General features: G+C 40.0%; 1 protein-coding gene across 1 annotated transcript in view; it reads right to left on the bottom strand.

Annotated features, from left to right (window-relative positions):
* Positions 1 to 15860, bottom strand: part of USH2A (usherin) — a 372312-nt gene that overhangs the window by 22719 nt on the left and 333733 nt on the right. Inside the window, exons 62-64 of the mRNA XM_039697803.1 lie at positions 7627 to 7854; positions 5276 to 6792; positions 3986 to 4304 (exon numbers count right to left, since the gene is read on the bottom strand). Coding sequence (XP_039553737.1) covers positions 3986 to 4304; positions 5276 to 6792; positions 7627 to 7854 — 2064 coding nt within the window. The remainder of the gene's footprint in view (positions 1 to 3985; positions 4305 to 5275; positions 6793 to 7626; positions 7855 to 15860) is intronic.

The following is a 15860-nucleotide window of genomic DNA, read 5'->3' on the forward strand; positions in this document are numbered from 1 at the left end:
CAGATATGAGGGATATTACAAATGGGTAACTATCCATCACTGGTCAACCAGAAAACCAGTTTTATCTGATTTTAAACTGCAGAAGTCATTGACCTGTTTGTCAGTGACTAATCAGCACAAGCTGGAGCTCAGTCAACAAAGTGATAGAGAGGCTGGTAAACCAAGTGTCCTTCCTAGCATTGGAAAATGACCAATAGGGCCAACATATTCTACACCCCATGTAGTTGGTCCTTCCTTAGTCTTCATGACTTTGCACCCATTTTTGTTCTTGTTATCTCTCCTCTCTCCAAAGTCAGGATATTATTTGTTTTCTCTTTGAGAGGACCCAATACATATTTACCCTGGTGTGTCTTGGGGTATTTCCTAGACCCTTCAGCTGACTGCAGTAACAGGAGGGTGAGAAGGACTCTCCACACACAGGAGGGATGCTGCTCCTCTTACAGTGGTAAGAGGCAGACACCTCCAGCACTGCAGACCCTGTCTTGGCGCATTGAATAGTCCTCTTGGAGAATAAACTCTGCAGGGAGCCATAAACCTTTCTGAAGAGGGACAATTGTAATTTTCTGTCTTTTACATGTTCTGTGCCTGCCAAATAGAAATACGGATGTGTCCTAAACCAGGAAGACATTAAGCCATTAATCTAAAGAAGCAGTTTTAAGAACACAATTAAGTGTAATTGTGGAGGAGTGATACTGCATTTGCATGGAAATCACACCATACTGTGACAGCTCTGCTTTGCACTAAATGCCACAGGTCTCTGCTCAGAAGAGCTTTCCCTTAGCTGAGAAAAAGAGGTTTGACTCTATAGGATGCTATATGGTAACATTGCACACCACTTCCAATGATTCCCAAGGAGGGCCTGCACACTCTTGTTTCAGAAATACTCCAGGAAACAAAGGATTGTGCTTGCAAACTCATTGGGCCTCATGAGTGATAGTGTTTGTTTTAATCAGGGGGATTTTCAGGAGATCATGCAATAGTACACAGTTAATAGAGTTGGGGATATCAGGCAGAATTACAACAAACACCTAAAAGATGCCCTAGAATACGCAAGTATCTAAATGTACAACTAGACCAACAGAGGGAGTTTCAGAGTTCTTAGTGTTTTGAAGTATGGAAATAGGCACTGTATGCCACTTAAAACCCCACTGCAAACTAGCAAGTGCTAATATGCTCAAGCAGAACTGGCTCTTTCAAGTATAAACGTACTTTCTTGAAGAACAGTGACCTAAGCATTTTTGGGGGCATAGCCCTTTTTGTCAGCATGAGCTTCTAAATGTCATCATTTCTGGAAGTACAACTTCTGCACCTGGTTTTATAAAACCTAATATTCACCTGAAGTTTCCAGGAAAACAAGCAAATTAAAATACAACAAAACAAACCAACAAACCCCAATGAAAAAAATTCCCAAAAATTCCCAGATTCAAAAATCCTGATTTCAGGTCCAAAGAAGCTATTAGAGCATTGAACTAAATCTCAACATCTCCAAAAATGCTGGAGAGAGTCCCAGCACAGCACTTTGATTTTAACTGCATTCTGCTGGAGGAAATTCAGTTGCATTTAAAATTTTATATCCAGCAAACAAGCCTCAAATACAGAGACAGGAGAATCAATATCCAGTTTAAGTGAAATATAAATCTGGGTTTCATCAGCATAATAGCAAAAGCCAAGCCCTACACTTATGAATAACTTGTCTCACAGGCAAGATATAAATTGTCAACAATGGAGAAGCTCAGAATACATCCCAGAGGACTGCTGCAAGTGACTTAAGCAGAAGACAAACACATGCACTGAAAAACTTCTCATGGTGAAATAAATGGCCACTGGTGAAAAAAACCAAAAGTTATTTAGAGTGCCAATCAAAAGCTCAGCCTAGTTGTGGTGCAGAACCATAATAAAAACCTAAGTCTTGAATACAGCACAATCAAGCACAGGAATCCAATAAAGAGGTTTCTTTTTTTTTTTTTTAATCTGTCACTGATAAGTCATTAAAAATGTTGGCTGAAAAAAGTCTCTGTGGTATCCACTTCCCAAAAAACAGCTTCTGACTGAGTTAATTAAAAGTTAGTCCAGCTGAGAACATCCTATAGCCAATATCTACAACATCCAGCTTGGAGAATTTTCCTTCATCTAAGAAATATTCCTAACAAGTATGGTTTGGGTCTGCTACTGATGCTTACTGTCTACTCAGCCCCATCTGCACCTGCATTCACATTCCCCACAGATCCTGCCTAAAGCAGCAAGGAAATCTGGTCTAACAATAGTTCTGCTGACACAAGCTGTACAATCTCCATCCTTGCATCTGCAATGATAGAGAACTTGATCCAAAACTCAGCTGGACACAGCCCTGAGAGCCTGGTCTATCTGGACCTGCCTCAAGCAGGGTGCTAGGCTGGATGCCTTCTGGATGTCCCTTCCAAACTGCATGACTTGACGAGTCTATGACACGTGTGCATGCAGCAGCTGGACAGACTAATGTGATAAAGCAAATTTTTAGGTTTAATTCTTCATGGTTTCTGGCTACTTAAAAGGAGAAAGCAATAGCAGTAGAGCAGAGCTACCAAAAACCCTGATCTCTGCAGTGTGCTCTCATTAAACCTGTAGATGACATCAAACTGGAGAGACCAGTTGATATGCTGAAGAACAGATCTGAGAATGGGAATTTCAGCAGGACAGATGCAAAGTCCTGCTTTTGGGGAGGAATAACTTCCTGCAGCATCACAGGGTCAGCATTACTGACCAACTAGGGAGCACTCTGCTCCAAAGGACCTAAAGGTAGAAACCTGAACATGAGCCAGCAGAGTAATCTGGCAGCAAGGATGGCCAGCATCCTGAGCTGTTTCACAAGAGCACAGCCAGACAATTAAAGGAAGTGATTACCTGCTTTTATTTAGTGTCTATTTTGTTTTGGCCCCCAAATAACAAAAAGATATTAATAAATTGGAGTGAGTTCAATGGAAGGCCACCAAGGTAATCAGGGGGTTGGAAAAGTGTCTGTAAAGAGGAGCTGTGGGACTTGGGCTTGTTCAGCCTGGGGAAGAGATGGCTTTGGAGGGACTTGATTGCAGTTGCCCAGTAGGCTAATGAGGGGGTGGAGCCAGTTTCTTTACTATGGTATATGTTGGGAGTGGACAAGAGGAAATAGGTGTGAGTTCAAGAAAAAGGGTTCGGACTGAACGTAACAAAAAAACCATTTTTGCAATGAAGACAGTCAGGCAGTGGAGCAGACTGTAAAGTTACAATGTTCTCCCCAAAGGTTTTCAAGACGCAACTAGATAAAGCCCTGCAAAACCTCATCTGACCTCTTTAATGACCCTGCTTTGGGCAGAAAGTTGAGCTGGATGGCCTCCTGAGGGCCCTTCCAACCTGAATTATCTTGTGATCCTATAAAGCCAGTGAACCTGTAAAAGAAAGATTGCTTCACATTGCTCAAGAAGTGGAATGCATTATTTCAGGTATCTATGAAACAAAACGAGAACACCAACCATCAACAGCAAATTCACTTTTGAACCACCAAAAAAATGTACTTGTCATTCTAATGACTAATTTAAAGAGAAAACAGTCCCTTTGGATATAAACTGCTCTAAGATCTAAAATTAGTCTAAGATCTAAATTAAAAATTAATTCATAATAGATTGGGGAGGATGGAAAAAGAAAGAAAACATAATAGAAAAAAAGCCACCTTTTAAGAACTAGAATTTCCCATAACAGGGACTTGCACAGGCTCCAGAGGGTACACAAACATTTAACATATAAGATACACAGGCACCTACTACTAAGGTGAACAAATGCTGAATAAATGTATTGCTTGTACGGAATTATTTTCAGCTTCTCAAGTCTTCAAAATACATTCACAATAATCATTCGGGTTTCACAATGCTATTAACATTAGAATTGAGATGTGTATGCTCATTGTAAGTGTAAAGTAAGATTCTCAAAGTACACTGAATCATAATCAGAACTGCTAAATAGCTTCAATTCCCACCTGATATTCGTACTCTGTGTAAGGCAGCAACTTGTCATCTTTGAAGGAGGTTGAAGAACCATTGTAAACGAGCGAGAGGTCTAAATTTATGTGGGCTTGAGTTGTTCGCCTCCTGTAAAGTTCATAGTATAAAATCTTCCCATTTGGCTGCTTCGGGCTGGTCCACAGGATGGAAGCAGTTGACTGGAAGCCGCCGGCTGTTTGTACCTCAATGAGAGGGGCTGGCTGCGCTGCCGGCGGTGCCTCCAGCGTCCGCGCCGATGCCCACTCACTGGAGGCACAACCCAGCTCCGTGCAGGCTTGGAGCTGCACTTCGTACCTTCGGGAACACAAAGCGGGAGCGAGGGGATTAAACGCTGCTGATACAAATCGGGCAGATTTCTTAATTTCTCCTGCTCTTTGGAATTTTAATAGGCACACAATTTGCATGAACACACAAGTTATGTGCTGTGCCTTGTGTGGCAAAGAGGAAGAACACTGCCTTCTGGATTTTTATTTGGGTGTGGTTTGGTTTTCTTCAGAGCAGTTAACATCTGCAGTAGTCAAGTGATCAAAATACTTTTGATTTCAATGACATAAATCAAAGTGATGATTCATTTTAAGAGATGATTTGGATGTCATTTGAGAACTGTAGAGCTCCTCTACTACTCTCTTTGGATTTAGATTAGTTATATGTAAATAGTAGACAAACTTATCAACCATGTAACACACACAAATTATGCCTACACAAATATATAAGGAAAGGTCAGGTAAGTGATCAAGAATTCGTGGGGAAGCTATTACTTCAATATCAAGTGTATCTCTGTAGCAGAGTCTGGTACCCTTTCTTAAGTTTTAAGTTTGTGATTAAGTGAAATCACTAGTTTCTAGCTCAAGGGTTCAAACACGGTCCATTAGTTTCAGCTCAGCTATGCTGTGAATGGTCTATGACCATGACTTTGGTCTCTCCACCCTGAATTTTGTCAACTAAAGCTCTATTTATTCTCCATAGCAGACACCAAGTGAATGATACACCAGTAGAGGATTGCAGGTTTTGGACCCTATAGCAGAATGCTAAATTATCCCTTCTATAAATTACAATCTAAGTCAACACTATGCACTTCATCAAGATGATATAAAGTTGGTGTTACTACAAATTTAAAAGAAAAAAAACCCTTGTTTTATTATTTACTTTTTAGCAAACAACCCCATGGGTCTGACTATCTGTTTAAGCAAGATGTCTGAGCTGCCTGCCATCCCACTGCACCACCCCACAACATTTATTCAACAATTGGGTTCTTCCAGACTTACCTGCTGTAGGGCTGTAGCTGTGCCACTATGTATGACCGTCTCAGAAAGGAAACATGAGATGCATCAAAATCAAAAGTCTTCTTTCCTGTTTCACCAGGCTTGTGGAGCGAGACTGTATAGTTTCTAATGTCACCATTTACTTTTATAGGAGGATCCCAGGCCACCAAAATCTCACTGGAAGACCATGCCTGCAACCTAGGAGGCAACATCCCAGATGGAGCAGAGGGGTTGGTTTTTATCTGAGCTGAGGGACTGGTGACACTGCCCTGGCTGTTATTTGCTGTGACAGTGTAGCTGTACTCCATGCCTGGCATTAGGGTGAAATCAAGATACCGAGTTTCCAGACCGGAGTAAACAAGCACACCATCCCTCCTTAGGTCGTAGCTCGTGATTTTGCCATTGGGCTTATCTGGGAGTTTCCATGTGATTTCAATGGACTCCGAGCCCATGACCAGCAGCCTGGGAGCTTCCATATTTAATGGTGGAGCCTCCATGGTCATCACAGACTGGGATGTGCTAGAGGTGCAGCCCCCAGCAGTACAGGCGACCAATGCAAAATCGTACTGCGTATAAGGCTGCAGGTTGGAGACCAACATTTGCAAATTTTTGCCTGCATAATACTCTTCATTGCCTAATTTCAATATGTACTTGGTAATATCTCCATTTTGTATTTGGGGAGGTGCCCAGGATGCACTGATTTGAGTGGCACTGACAGCCTGCAGAGATGGGGGGTCCACCAAGGCAGGAGCTGCTTCCAGCGTCCGTATTGCAGCTGGCTCACTGGTAGAACAGCCCCCCATGGTACAGGCAACCACTGCATAGCTGTACACCGTGTAGGGCAGCAAGTCCTCATCCATGTAGCTGAGAGTAGCAGCGTCGAAGCTGAAAGGATAGAGAACATCATTCTTCAGCAGCCTATATGACTGGAGAATGCCATTGGGCTGTGCCGGGGGTTTCCAGGATATGAGCACTTTGTGGGGGTTGGCTGACACCACGGATAAACTGGGGACAGCAAGACCTTTTGGGGCAGTTTGACTAGTCTCTGCCACTGTCCAGGAGCTGTCAGCGTAGCCTGCTGCATTCCAGGTGCGTATCTTATATTCATACCTTGTCCATGGCTGTAAACTTTTATCATTATAGGTGAATGTATTGGTTTCAGTGTTATATTCTGTGAAAACAATTTTCTCATCTTCTGTTGTTGCTCTGTGCCCTGCAACAGTCTCTTGTGTGTGTCTGTGAATAACTTCATAGCGAATTATTTTTCCATTCGGATTAATTGGCTGCAACCAGCTCAGTTCAACGTTGGTGGCATTCACTGCCCGGATTACAGGTGCCATCTGGGACACTGGGGGAGCTTCATCTGTCCAGACTGGCTGGGGTGGAGAGCGAGTGCAGCCTGCTGCATTGCACACCTCCAGCACGAGTGTGTACAGGGTGTACGGCTCGAGGCGCCGGAAGAGGAACTGGCGAGATAAACCACTGTACTCCAGGTGGTTATCACTGAAAACATTGTAGGTCTGGTGAATTAAGGAAGAAAAGAAAGAAAGGCAGGCAGGGAAGAAAGGAAGGAAGAACAGAAGCCAGGATGAAACAAAAACAAAACAAAACAATTTTTGTCAGCAACCAGTAGATGAGACCCTTAATCTTTGCAATAGGATAAGGACTATTAACCAATGATTCAGAAACTTACTTGCTAGTAACAATCAGCTCACAAACAGATCATGGATACAAAAGGAATGTTTTGATCCAATTTTCTTTTTTTTTTTTTCATTTTGAATGCAGTAATAAATCACTTAGTGACAGTTTTCATTATATTTGATTGTTATCAAATTTCATTGCAAGGCTCTCACGGGCCAGCAAAAAGCTTCTCACAGACTAGCTCTAAAGAATATCACTTAAGGGAAAAAAACCTCCAAATAAACCCATCCAGTTTCAAACCTTGCAGGTAAAGGTTTACACTCAGTTGAAACCACTGAGCTAAAAGACATCCTAAATTTCACAACAATATTCTATTGAACTCAGATTTTCTACAAACATGTTTTGGTCATGTCCAATTTCACGATGAGTAAGATTATGAGTTTTCATGTGCAGCTTTCTGTGCATTAAATGAACAATCTGGTTCAGTGTAAATGAAAATTTACAGTCACAGAGTAGCACAAAAATGTTATTCATTTTAATGTAATGACAAACACAGAGAACTCACAGAGTGTCTTGGGCTTATATAGGACTTCCATCTTTTTTAAAACTATAATGCATTAGATTGAGTATTTTTCAGCAAAAAAAGTTTTAATTTGATATTCAGTATTTCCCTTCTGATTTTGAATCCAGTGAACTGCCAAGATGAATATTACCTTAATCACACCATTGGGTTGGGAGGGCTCTGACCATTTTAGCAGCAGAGCCCTGCCATTTTCTTTCTTTTCCACAGTGAAGTTGCTCAGGCCACTGGGTGAAGCTTCCAAAGTGCGCACAGATGTCCAGGGGCTTGAAACCTGCCCAGCGTTGTTTACAGCTACGACATGAATATGATATGTTGTGAAAGGTTTCAATCCAAATAAATGAGCCTGATGCTTTGTTCCCTGAAGCAAGAATACAGATGTTTGAGTTAGTTAAAAAAGTAATCAGCATCTGTGGTTTATGTCACTTGGAAAATGAGGCCTCAGCTCTGGGTCACTTCTGACTGCTTTGCAGAACACCCCATCTGGTTACTAGGATTTTTTTTGGTGGTATTTTATGACTGAGCCTCAAAAAGAAATTCTTACAGTTTAAAAAAATTATCTATCATTATGATGGAGCCTTTGGACTGAATTCCTTGGGAGTCCTCCACAGTCTGAATCTCAGCTGGGACACAACTTACAGTTCATTCAGCATGTGTCTGAGCTTGCTCAGTGAAATTGGACTCAAGCATGTAAAAACCTGTGGTACACGAGTGATGCCTGCCTCTACAGAAATCTCATACATCTTGTGTGTACATGTGACATTTCATAGGCCTGCTGTCCTGTTCTCTACTCAGGCCGTGGTAATCTGGATAAACAATTTGTGAATCCCACCGGGCTCAGCCAGGGCTGCAAGGACCAGGGCTGACCTGCTGCCACACCAGAGCACAGCTCAGCAGAGGGGTATGCTGGGGATGCAGGCTGATGGACATCAGCCATGGCCAGGAGGGGCCACTGGCATCCCAGCTCACCCCAAACAGCATCTGACACAGACCTGACACTGCTTGGGCAAGGAGAGTCTCAGCAAAAAAACTGATCTAGGCAGGAAGGCAAAACAGCCATGGAATTATTTTGAACAGTCACAAAAGGCACAATGACCAACAAAGAACAAGAGTAACATGTTCCAGTAGGAGACTGTGCAGATGTGTCAGATCAGAGCAGCAAAGAAAAAAGAAGCTCAGCTGATCACTGATATATTTAATCTCATTTTAACTGTACTTTGGCATGAATTATATAGACCATAAGAAAGGGGTTGCAGGAATTCAGTATCTTTCATGTGCTATAAAGAGCTGAAGTCGATTTCCCTCTGTCAGTAAGTCATATTAAGTTGCTAAATGCTAACATTTCCAATTGTTTAATATTTAAACATTTGTTAAACTATCAGACTCAGAAACAAATTTTAAAGAAATATTAATTTCTTTTTTAAAATATTAAAAGTTAAACCATAAATATTTAAATAGTTATTTCCTCAAAACAATGAGTTAGTCTTTTAGATAAATATAGCACAGCATTTGAATGACCATTATGAATATTAAATCTGAAGATGCCACAAGTACAGATTATAAACATACTTTTCTGATAAATGATTCCTTTTTTCTGTTAAACAGGGCAAACACTAGCAAGATTAATAATGCAAAAAAGTATAATTCTTTGTTAGGAATTCCCAGTCACCACTGCCAAAAAAGCATAAGCTGAAATGCAAATAGCAATCACCTCGAACAGATTATATATAAAAAAGCTCTGGCTGCTGTGGGACATTTAAAGATATCTTTTGTCATAAGAAACATGGAAAGCATGTGGGCTATAAAGCAAAAACATATGTATATTGTCAATAGCAGCACCTGTTCAATTACAGTTTATTTCAGTATGGAGAATTTCATTCAGCCCCTAGATGGCAATACTATCAAACACTTTTTGTAACATGAGTACTTAATGATTAACAACGTGCGTTCAGTCATCCAACATACTCAAGGCAGCCATTAAAAAAATAACAAACCTGATTTCATTATAGATTCTTTTAATAAACATTTATGGCTTAGATCCTTGAAAGTGGAAGCGTTTAAACTGCCATAGCCAAAAAACCTATACAGCCAACTGCAAAATTATGAACTGCAGGTTAAAGAACCACATTTAAATCGAGGCTCATGCTTAGCATAAAAATCTGGCATCAGAAATTATGTTGGCACAAAACATGATTAAAATTAGCTTTACAATTGGATGTAGTCTGTATTAATAGTTTTTACGAGGACAGTTATCTATTAGGTTTTCAAAACAGAACTTTTAAAAGCCTAAAATTTACATTCCATGGTTCGGGGGTGGGGATGGGAGGAAGGGAGCACACAGCATTAAATTACTGCCCCTGAACTGCTACACAGGGCTCTCTGAAGGTGCAAACACATTATTAAAAACATCAGACAAAAAGCAATTGCTCTGCTTTTTAATAAGCTGCATCATCGGGTGGGTTTTTGAGACAGCAATGCTACAAAACACTAGATTTCTATTTTCAAACAGAAAACGGGCATGTTTTTCATCACTCTCTACCATTTTCCCACTAAACCCCAAGATTTAATTATTTACAATCCTCACTACACTTTGAAATGAAACAAGGATGGAGGGATTTCCTTGCCTGCAGTTCATCATGTTCTCTGGAGACTGCTAAACCATTCCTTCCAGGGATGACTTTTATCCCTGGCTCCTACAGATACTTCTTGAAGAGCAAACGGTTTACATGTATTTTTGTTTTGTTTGGTTTTGAAGTAAGCTCAGGGGACGTACTCCCAGAATAGAGCCATGCTTTCTCCCCCTGCACTGCTGCCATTGCCAGCTGTGAATTTGATCAGCTCAAAGGCTGATGCTGAAAAGAGTATGGATGGCAGACTTGGTGATTCATTTTAAGAATCACTTTATGTCCTCCCATGACATTTTCAGCATAGAAATACTGTCCTGCTGCAATGGTCAAATATAAATTGTAAAATATACCTTGCACTGATAGCACTGTAACTTTGGATTCAGTGGGCAATGACACAGCCTTAAACAGGCGCAGGAACAAAATCATTGTCTGGAATATTCTCCCAGTCTTCCTCTGCAAAGCCATAAACTCATGTTTCCCATGTTTACATGTGCTAACAGTCCAGACTTCATTCACCATTAAAAGAAAGCCAACAAAATAAAATTTTAATGTTAACATTAAGATGTTCATAGACTGGCCAAATCCAGTGGACTTCAAGCCCATGCCCTTCCTTCTCTGTCCCTAACTGTGAAGCATTCACACACCATCAGTCATTAAATTAAGAATATTCCAGCAAACATTTAAGTGTGTACAGTCTCACATTCCTCCTCTGTGGCCCTTTCATTCTTTCCATGTAAACATTACAGAAATGGACACCTAACAGAGGAAGGAGGTTGTGACAAGCCGTTGTGACCTGATCCCACCCTGTAGCCCAGAGCGCAGCCTTTGGCACAGTCCTTGCATTTGGTAGCCTGGTCTTGTCCCCTGGTACAGCTCTAGCAGCACTGCTACTCCAGGCAGGACCTTTGGTTTTGCTCTGTAAAGTGCTTCATATACTGCCAGTGGCAGCACAAGCTGTTAACGGCAACAAATACACTCCTCTACTAATTCCACTCTTCTCACTGTAAATGAGGATGAAAGTTATTTAAAATAAAACCTTGTTTTAACACATTTTTCCAAACATAAAATGAGAGAACATGAATCATGAATAATGCATTCACCAAGATTTGCTTCAGATTGCCTTTTTTGTTTGTTTATTTTTTAATTCATGAACACAGAAGTCACTAAAGTCTGGAAACAAATTAGCATAGTCTTTCATGCTGTTCAAAGGTAGCAGCATCCATAATGCAAGGTGCTGCCTTCCTCGCTACCTCGTGGTCCTCCTCCCAGTCACGGGCAAGGCTGTGCAGCCTTCAAGGGCCTGATGATTTTACACTGTCTACTGTGATTGCTTTTGACTACTTGAAGTGCCCCTAAGGTGGCAACAGGGTCAAGAGGTCTTTGTAGGTTGAAAATGATCAAAAATTAGCATTGATCTGTAGCTGTCAATAATACTCTGCACGGGTGGACTCCCTGCACAAATGTTTCAACTGCATACAACTACACAACCTAGTCATCTTTGAATCAATCGATCTGATGAAGCAGCACTTCCAGGGGTGTCACTCTGGGCTTTTCCTCTTCTTTCAAGGCAGGCCAGCTTACTCAGTTGCCCAGGTCTCAGGGAATGAGTTCAAACTGTGACAGACATATCAGAAGATCTCCGAACCACTGAAGAGCTGCCCAAGAGGCAGTTTGAGTATCTGTCCCTTCTTCAGGGGTAATCATCAAAGCTCAGCAAGTCATCACCAGTCATGTTAAGGTTATGCTCTGGTTTCTTCTCCCTCCCTATCTTCTCTTTGTACCATAATCTCTACTTGGCAGGTATCTTGAATAGCTGAATAAAAAGCTAGCTCATTCTTTCTGTAGCCTCTAACTAAACCCAGTGGCATCAGACACTACCACACTGCTAACTGTAGTAGTGGCACAAGGATCCAAACCAGCTCTTTCATAACCCATGGACATAAACAATGGGAAGGCAGTTCAGTAGAACATCCATCCCCTTGCCTAGAGGCAGAGATGAGGAACTCTCCCTGGACAAGGGAGGAGAACGCTATGGTCTCATGACAGCCAAAACATCAATCCAACCACTGTCTGAGTAAAATTTTCAAATTTTCCATCAAGGAAGTCAAATAGATTCCTCCACACATGACAGAAGCAAGGGGGAATGCTTGGGACTTTATACTCAGTTTATCCTCACCTTTGTCATTATTGTCTTATCCAGCTCCCTGTCTAATCCAGACTCTTTGCCATTTTCTGCAAAGCACTGGGAGCACTTCTACCTTGACTCTGATGTTCACTCCTATTTCCCAGAAAATTCTTAGCCCCTGCCTTCACTTTAAACATTACACTGAGCTCATATTCACATGCAAACACTAACTTGTCCTTTGGGCTGCCTTCTTCCTCAGGCTTATATCATGCACACTGTGTCTTTTCCATTTAAAAAATCTACTCTATTCCTAAAGCCTTATGCTCAGATTCACAAGGATATAACTTATGGATACACAGGTAATCTATGAGTCTATTCCTGGAGCAGTGCAGACTGGAATATAAATTATTCCCATGGTAGTACTGAAAAATCTTAAAGGTTAGTCAAACAGAAACCAACATGTTATTCATTTAACCAGAAATAATCTTGCCTACAGGTAACCAGAATTTCTATTTTTACAAAAAATTGATGTTGCACTAATTATTTTTCTTCCAGTTTGTATTAAAAAAAAATTAGATTTTTCATTAATTTTTTTGTAAATTTCACTCTTCAAATTTTAAATTTTAAGAACTTTGCATCTCATTTCAGAATTTTAAAATTGCCTTTCAACATGTATATTTAATTTTAAATAATGACTTGATTATTTGATATGACCAAACAGGTTTTCAGTAGCAGCAAAACATACAAAGGTAATAATTTTTATGTTAAATAAAAACCCAAAGAATAAAACTAGACAAATGTTTAAATAATATTTTTAAGTTCGTAAATTCAGATAGTCCTTTATTAAACCTGAAATAATTTTTAAACATTTTTTGCCCAGGGAATGTTCATCCAAATTGTCTTTTGTTGGGATGAAAGGACACTCTTCCTTTCCCAGCCCAGAGATGGATCGATGCAGTCTTTTCTTCTACAGTGGCTAGGAAATGACATTCAAAAATTCATTATCTTTGAGTCTGTTTTTCTATAAATAAATATAGGAAATTTCAGTTTAAAAGGGATTAGAATAAATTCAACCCACAAAGTAAAGCACATAAATGGCTTCTTATTAAAACATAAACATTGATTACATGAGCATAAAAATATTCTTTCCTTGACATTCCTGGCAAAATGATGCTGCCTCTTTTTTTTCAACTTTAAGAATGTTCTTGTACTTTATTTTTGAGACAAACTGGAGTTTTGCCATCAACACTAGAGAACACAACTTTTCTCTCCTCCATGACCCAATGTTCTTATCCTTTCCTAACAGCACCATTCTAAGCAGCATTTTCAATAAAAACCCTAATCTGCACATCCAGCTTCACTTGCTACATAACTGAATAATTTCCTGTGCCAACTGTCCTATATGGGCTTGTGGACTGTACCAGGAAGAAACCTTTAAAAACAGCAGTAATCTAAATTCAGAATAACCTGCAAATAACGACACTAAATAACTAATAGAAAATTATTACATTGCCATTCATTTTCCTCCTTCCTGTCAGGGCATGTGAATTGCATGTAGCTGAATCTGTCTCGTGGAGTTGTTGCCTGTTTTCACAGTAGACAGTTTTCTTTGGCACACCTGGGACCTGCTGCAGTCTCACCATGCATCTGAATCCCCAGCTCTGACTTGAAAGCAAAGCAACACAAAGAAAACTAGGATGGATTGCACATTAAAATAAAATCAAATAAAATCAAGTTGGCCTTTGGGTAGCAGAACACTTTTAAAACACCAGTGATGTTGCACTTTTGATGGTAAAACCTTAAAAAAACCTCTTTGGGCAAAGTCAACATTGCTATTTCAGTGAGATCCTCTCCTCTCCTCTCCTCTCCTCTCCTCTCCTCTCCTCTCCTCTCCTCTCCTCTCCTCTCCTCTCCTCTCCTTTTTTACTTTTCTCTTATTTTCTATTTTCTTTCATAGTTATTTCTTTAAAAATGCATCAAACATCACCAAATGGCACCTTCTCAAAAACTTATTTCCATCTGTATTTGTCTAATTTCTACTAAGAAATATTGAAACCCAAAAAAAGATGTCTCTTTCTGCATGACTAAATAAATAAAATAAACCAAAATATCAATGACATGACATTCCACTATAGGCACCATCTAGAGAACGATGTCAACATGTTTTCCTAACATTAATATTTTATCTCTAACAACACTCACAAGACCTACTGTATAATAAACCATAGTTTTTTGCCTTGTTTTGTCCCCCATATTTTTCCACTTTAAAGCATGTTTATTACTCCTCACAGTTAGAAAGTGAGGTAGAAGGAAAGAAGCAGCTCTTTTTAAAAACTGGATAGATGATGGGACCGTTTCCCATAAACTTTGGGTTTACTCAGTTCAAAGCTGAGATCACTACTTATCCCAAATGGTACTTTTTCATTCAATAATCATGTTGAATATGAACAACTAGACTAAGTTCTCTTTAAAACAGGACAGCTACATCTGAAATAAAAATAATAGTCCTATTTGAGGCAAAATAGAGCATAACATAAGATACTTGAATCACAACATAAACCAGTTATGTGTCACTCTTGGAAAAATGTGCATATCTTGTATATCCTGACCTTTAGCTGAGTGGGGTGTGCTTTGTGGAGAGCTGGTGGGAGTGAGAAAGGAGAGAGCAGCTTCATCAGCAAAGACTTCATGGTATGTAAAGTGCAGCACGATATTAAAGCAATGTCAAACCCTACAGAATTGAGCTGGGAGATTTGTGTGCCATTCCAAACTCACCCACTACATAATGGGGAATCTGCATAAACACATCAAGGTAGTGCAGAACTTGCAATTGCCTCCAGTCACAAGGGGAATAGGAATGAAGCATCTTTCAGGTGGAGCTTTATAATCTGGGGTAGAAACACATCTTCAGGGAAGGTAAAAAACAGCAAAGTCAAGCACACAAAGCCTGGTTGGAGTTTGTGCCTCTTCATTACTAGGTGCACTCATCCAGCTGAACTCCAACATTATGTTTAACATAAGTACCACATGCAGTGCTCCTGACGAGCAATGACTTTCCATCCACTATTTGTTAACATTTAGGAGTAGGGTTTCTCTCATGGATTTATTCCATAGTCTGTAGATGTGGCAACAGAAAAGAACAAAAAGCCAGTGCTGCTGTCAAACAGCAGCTAGAGCCTAAGGGCTCAAACCTGCAAATGGTAGGGGGTACATCCTTAATATGGAGCATTAGGGGGTTAATGTTATATTTTTTCCTAATGCCATAAACTGTATTTTCCATTTGATATTTTGGCTGATGGCCAGAATCAGAACAAACAAAATCTGGACTGCCAAATCAGTCTTCTTAGTCTCAATTTTTTTTTCCCCTAATACTTTCCAGAGTGGTAGGAGCTTTATAAACCAATGTAATAAAGCCATGAATGTTTTTTTCAATCCATAAAAATGGGTAATTTATGTCTATGAACTTCTTAGCTCAAGGTATCTTACGGCAATCAGTTTTTCTTTGTTGCACAAAGAATGTGCTTTTGTCATGACCAAATATCTTGTCTTTTGGTTTTATTTGAAGTTTTGTTTTACATGAATTCACATTGCCCCTATTACATTTTTGATTTCAAA

Source organism: Passer montanus, unplaced genomic scaffold (genome assembly GCF_014805655.1).
Source record: "Passer montanus isolate IOZ18808 unplaced genomic scaffold, ASM1480565v1 scaffold12, whole genome shotgun sequence".
NCBI lineage: Eukaryota > Metazoa > Chordata > Aves > Passeriformes > Passeridae > Passer > Passer montanus.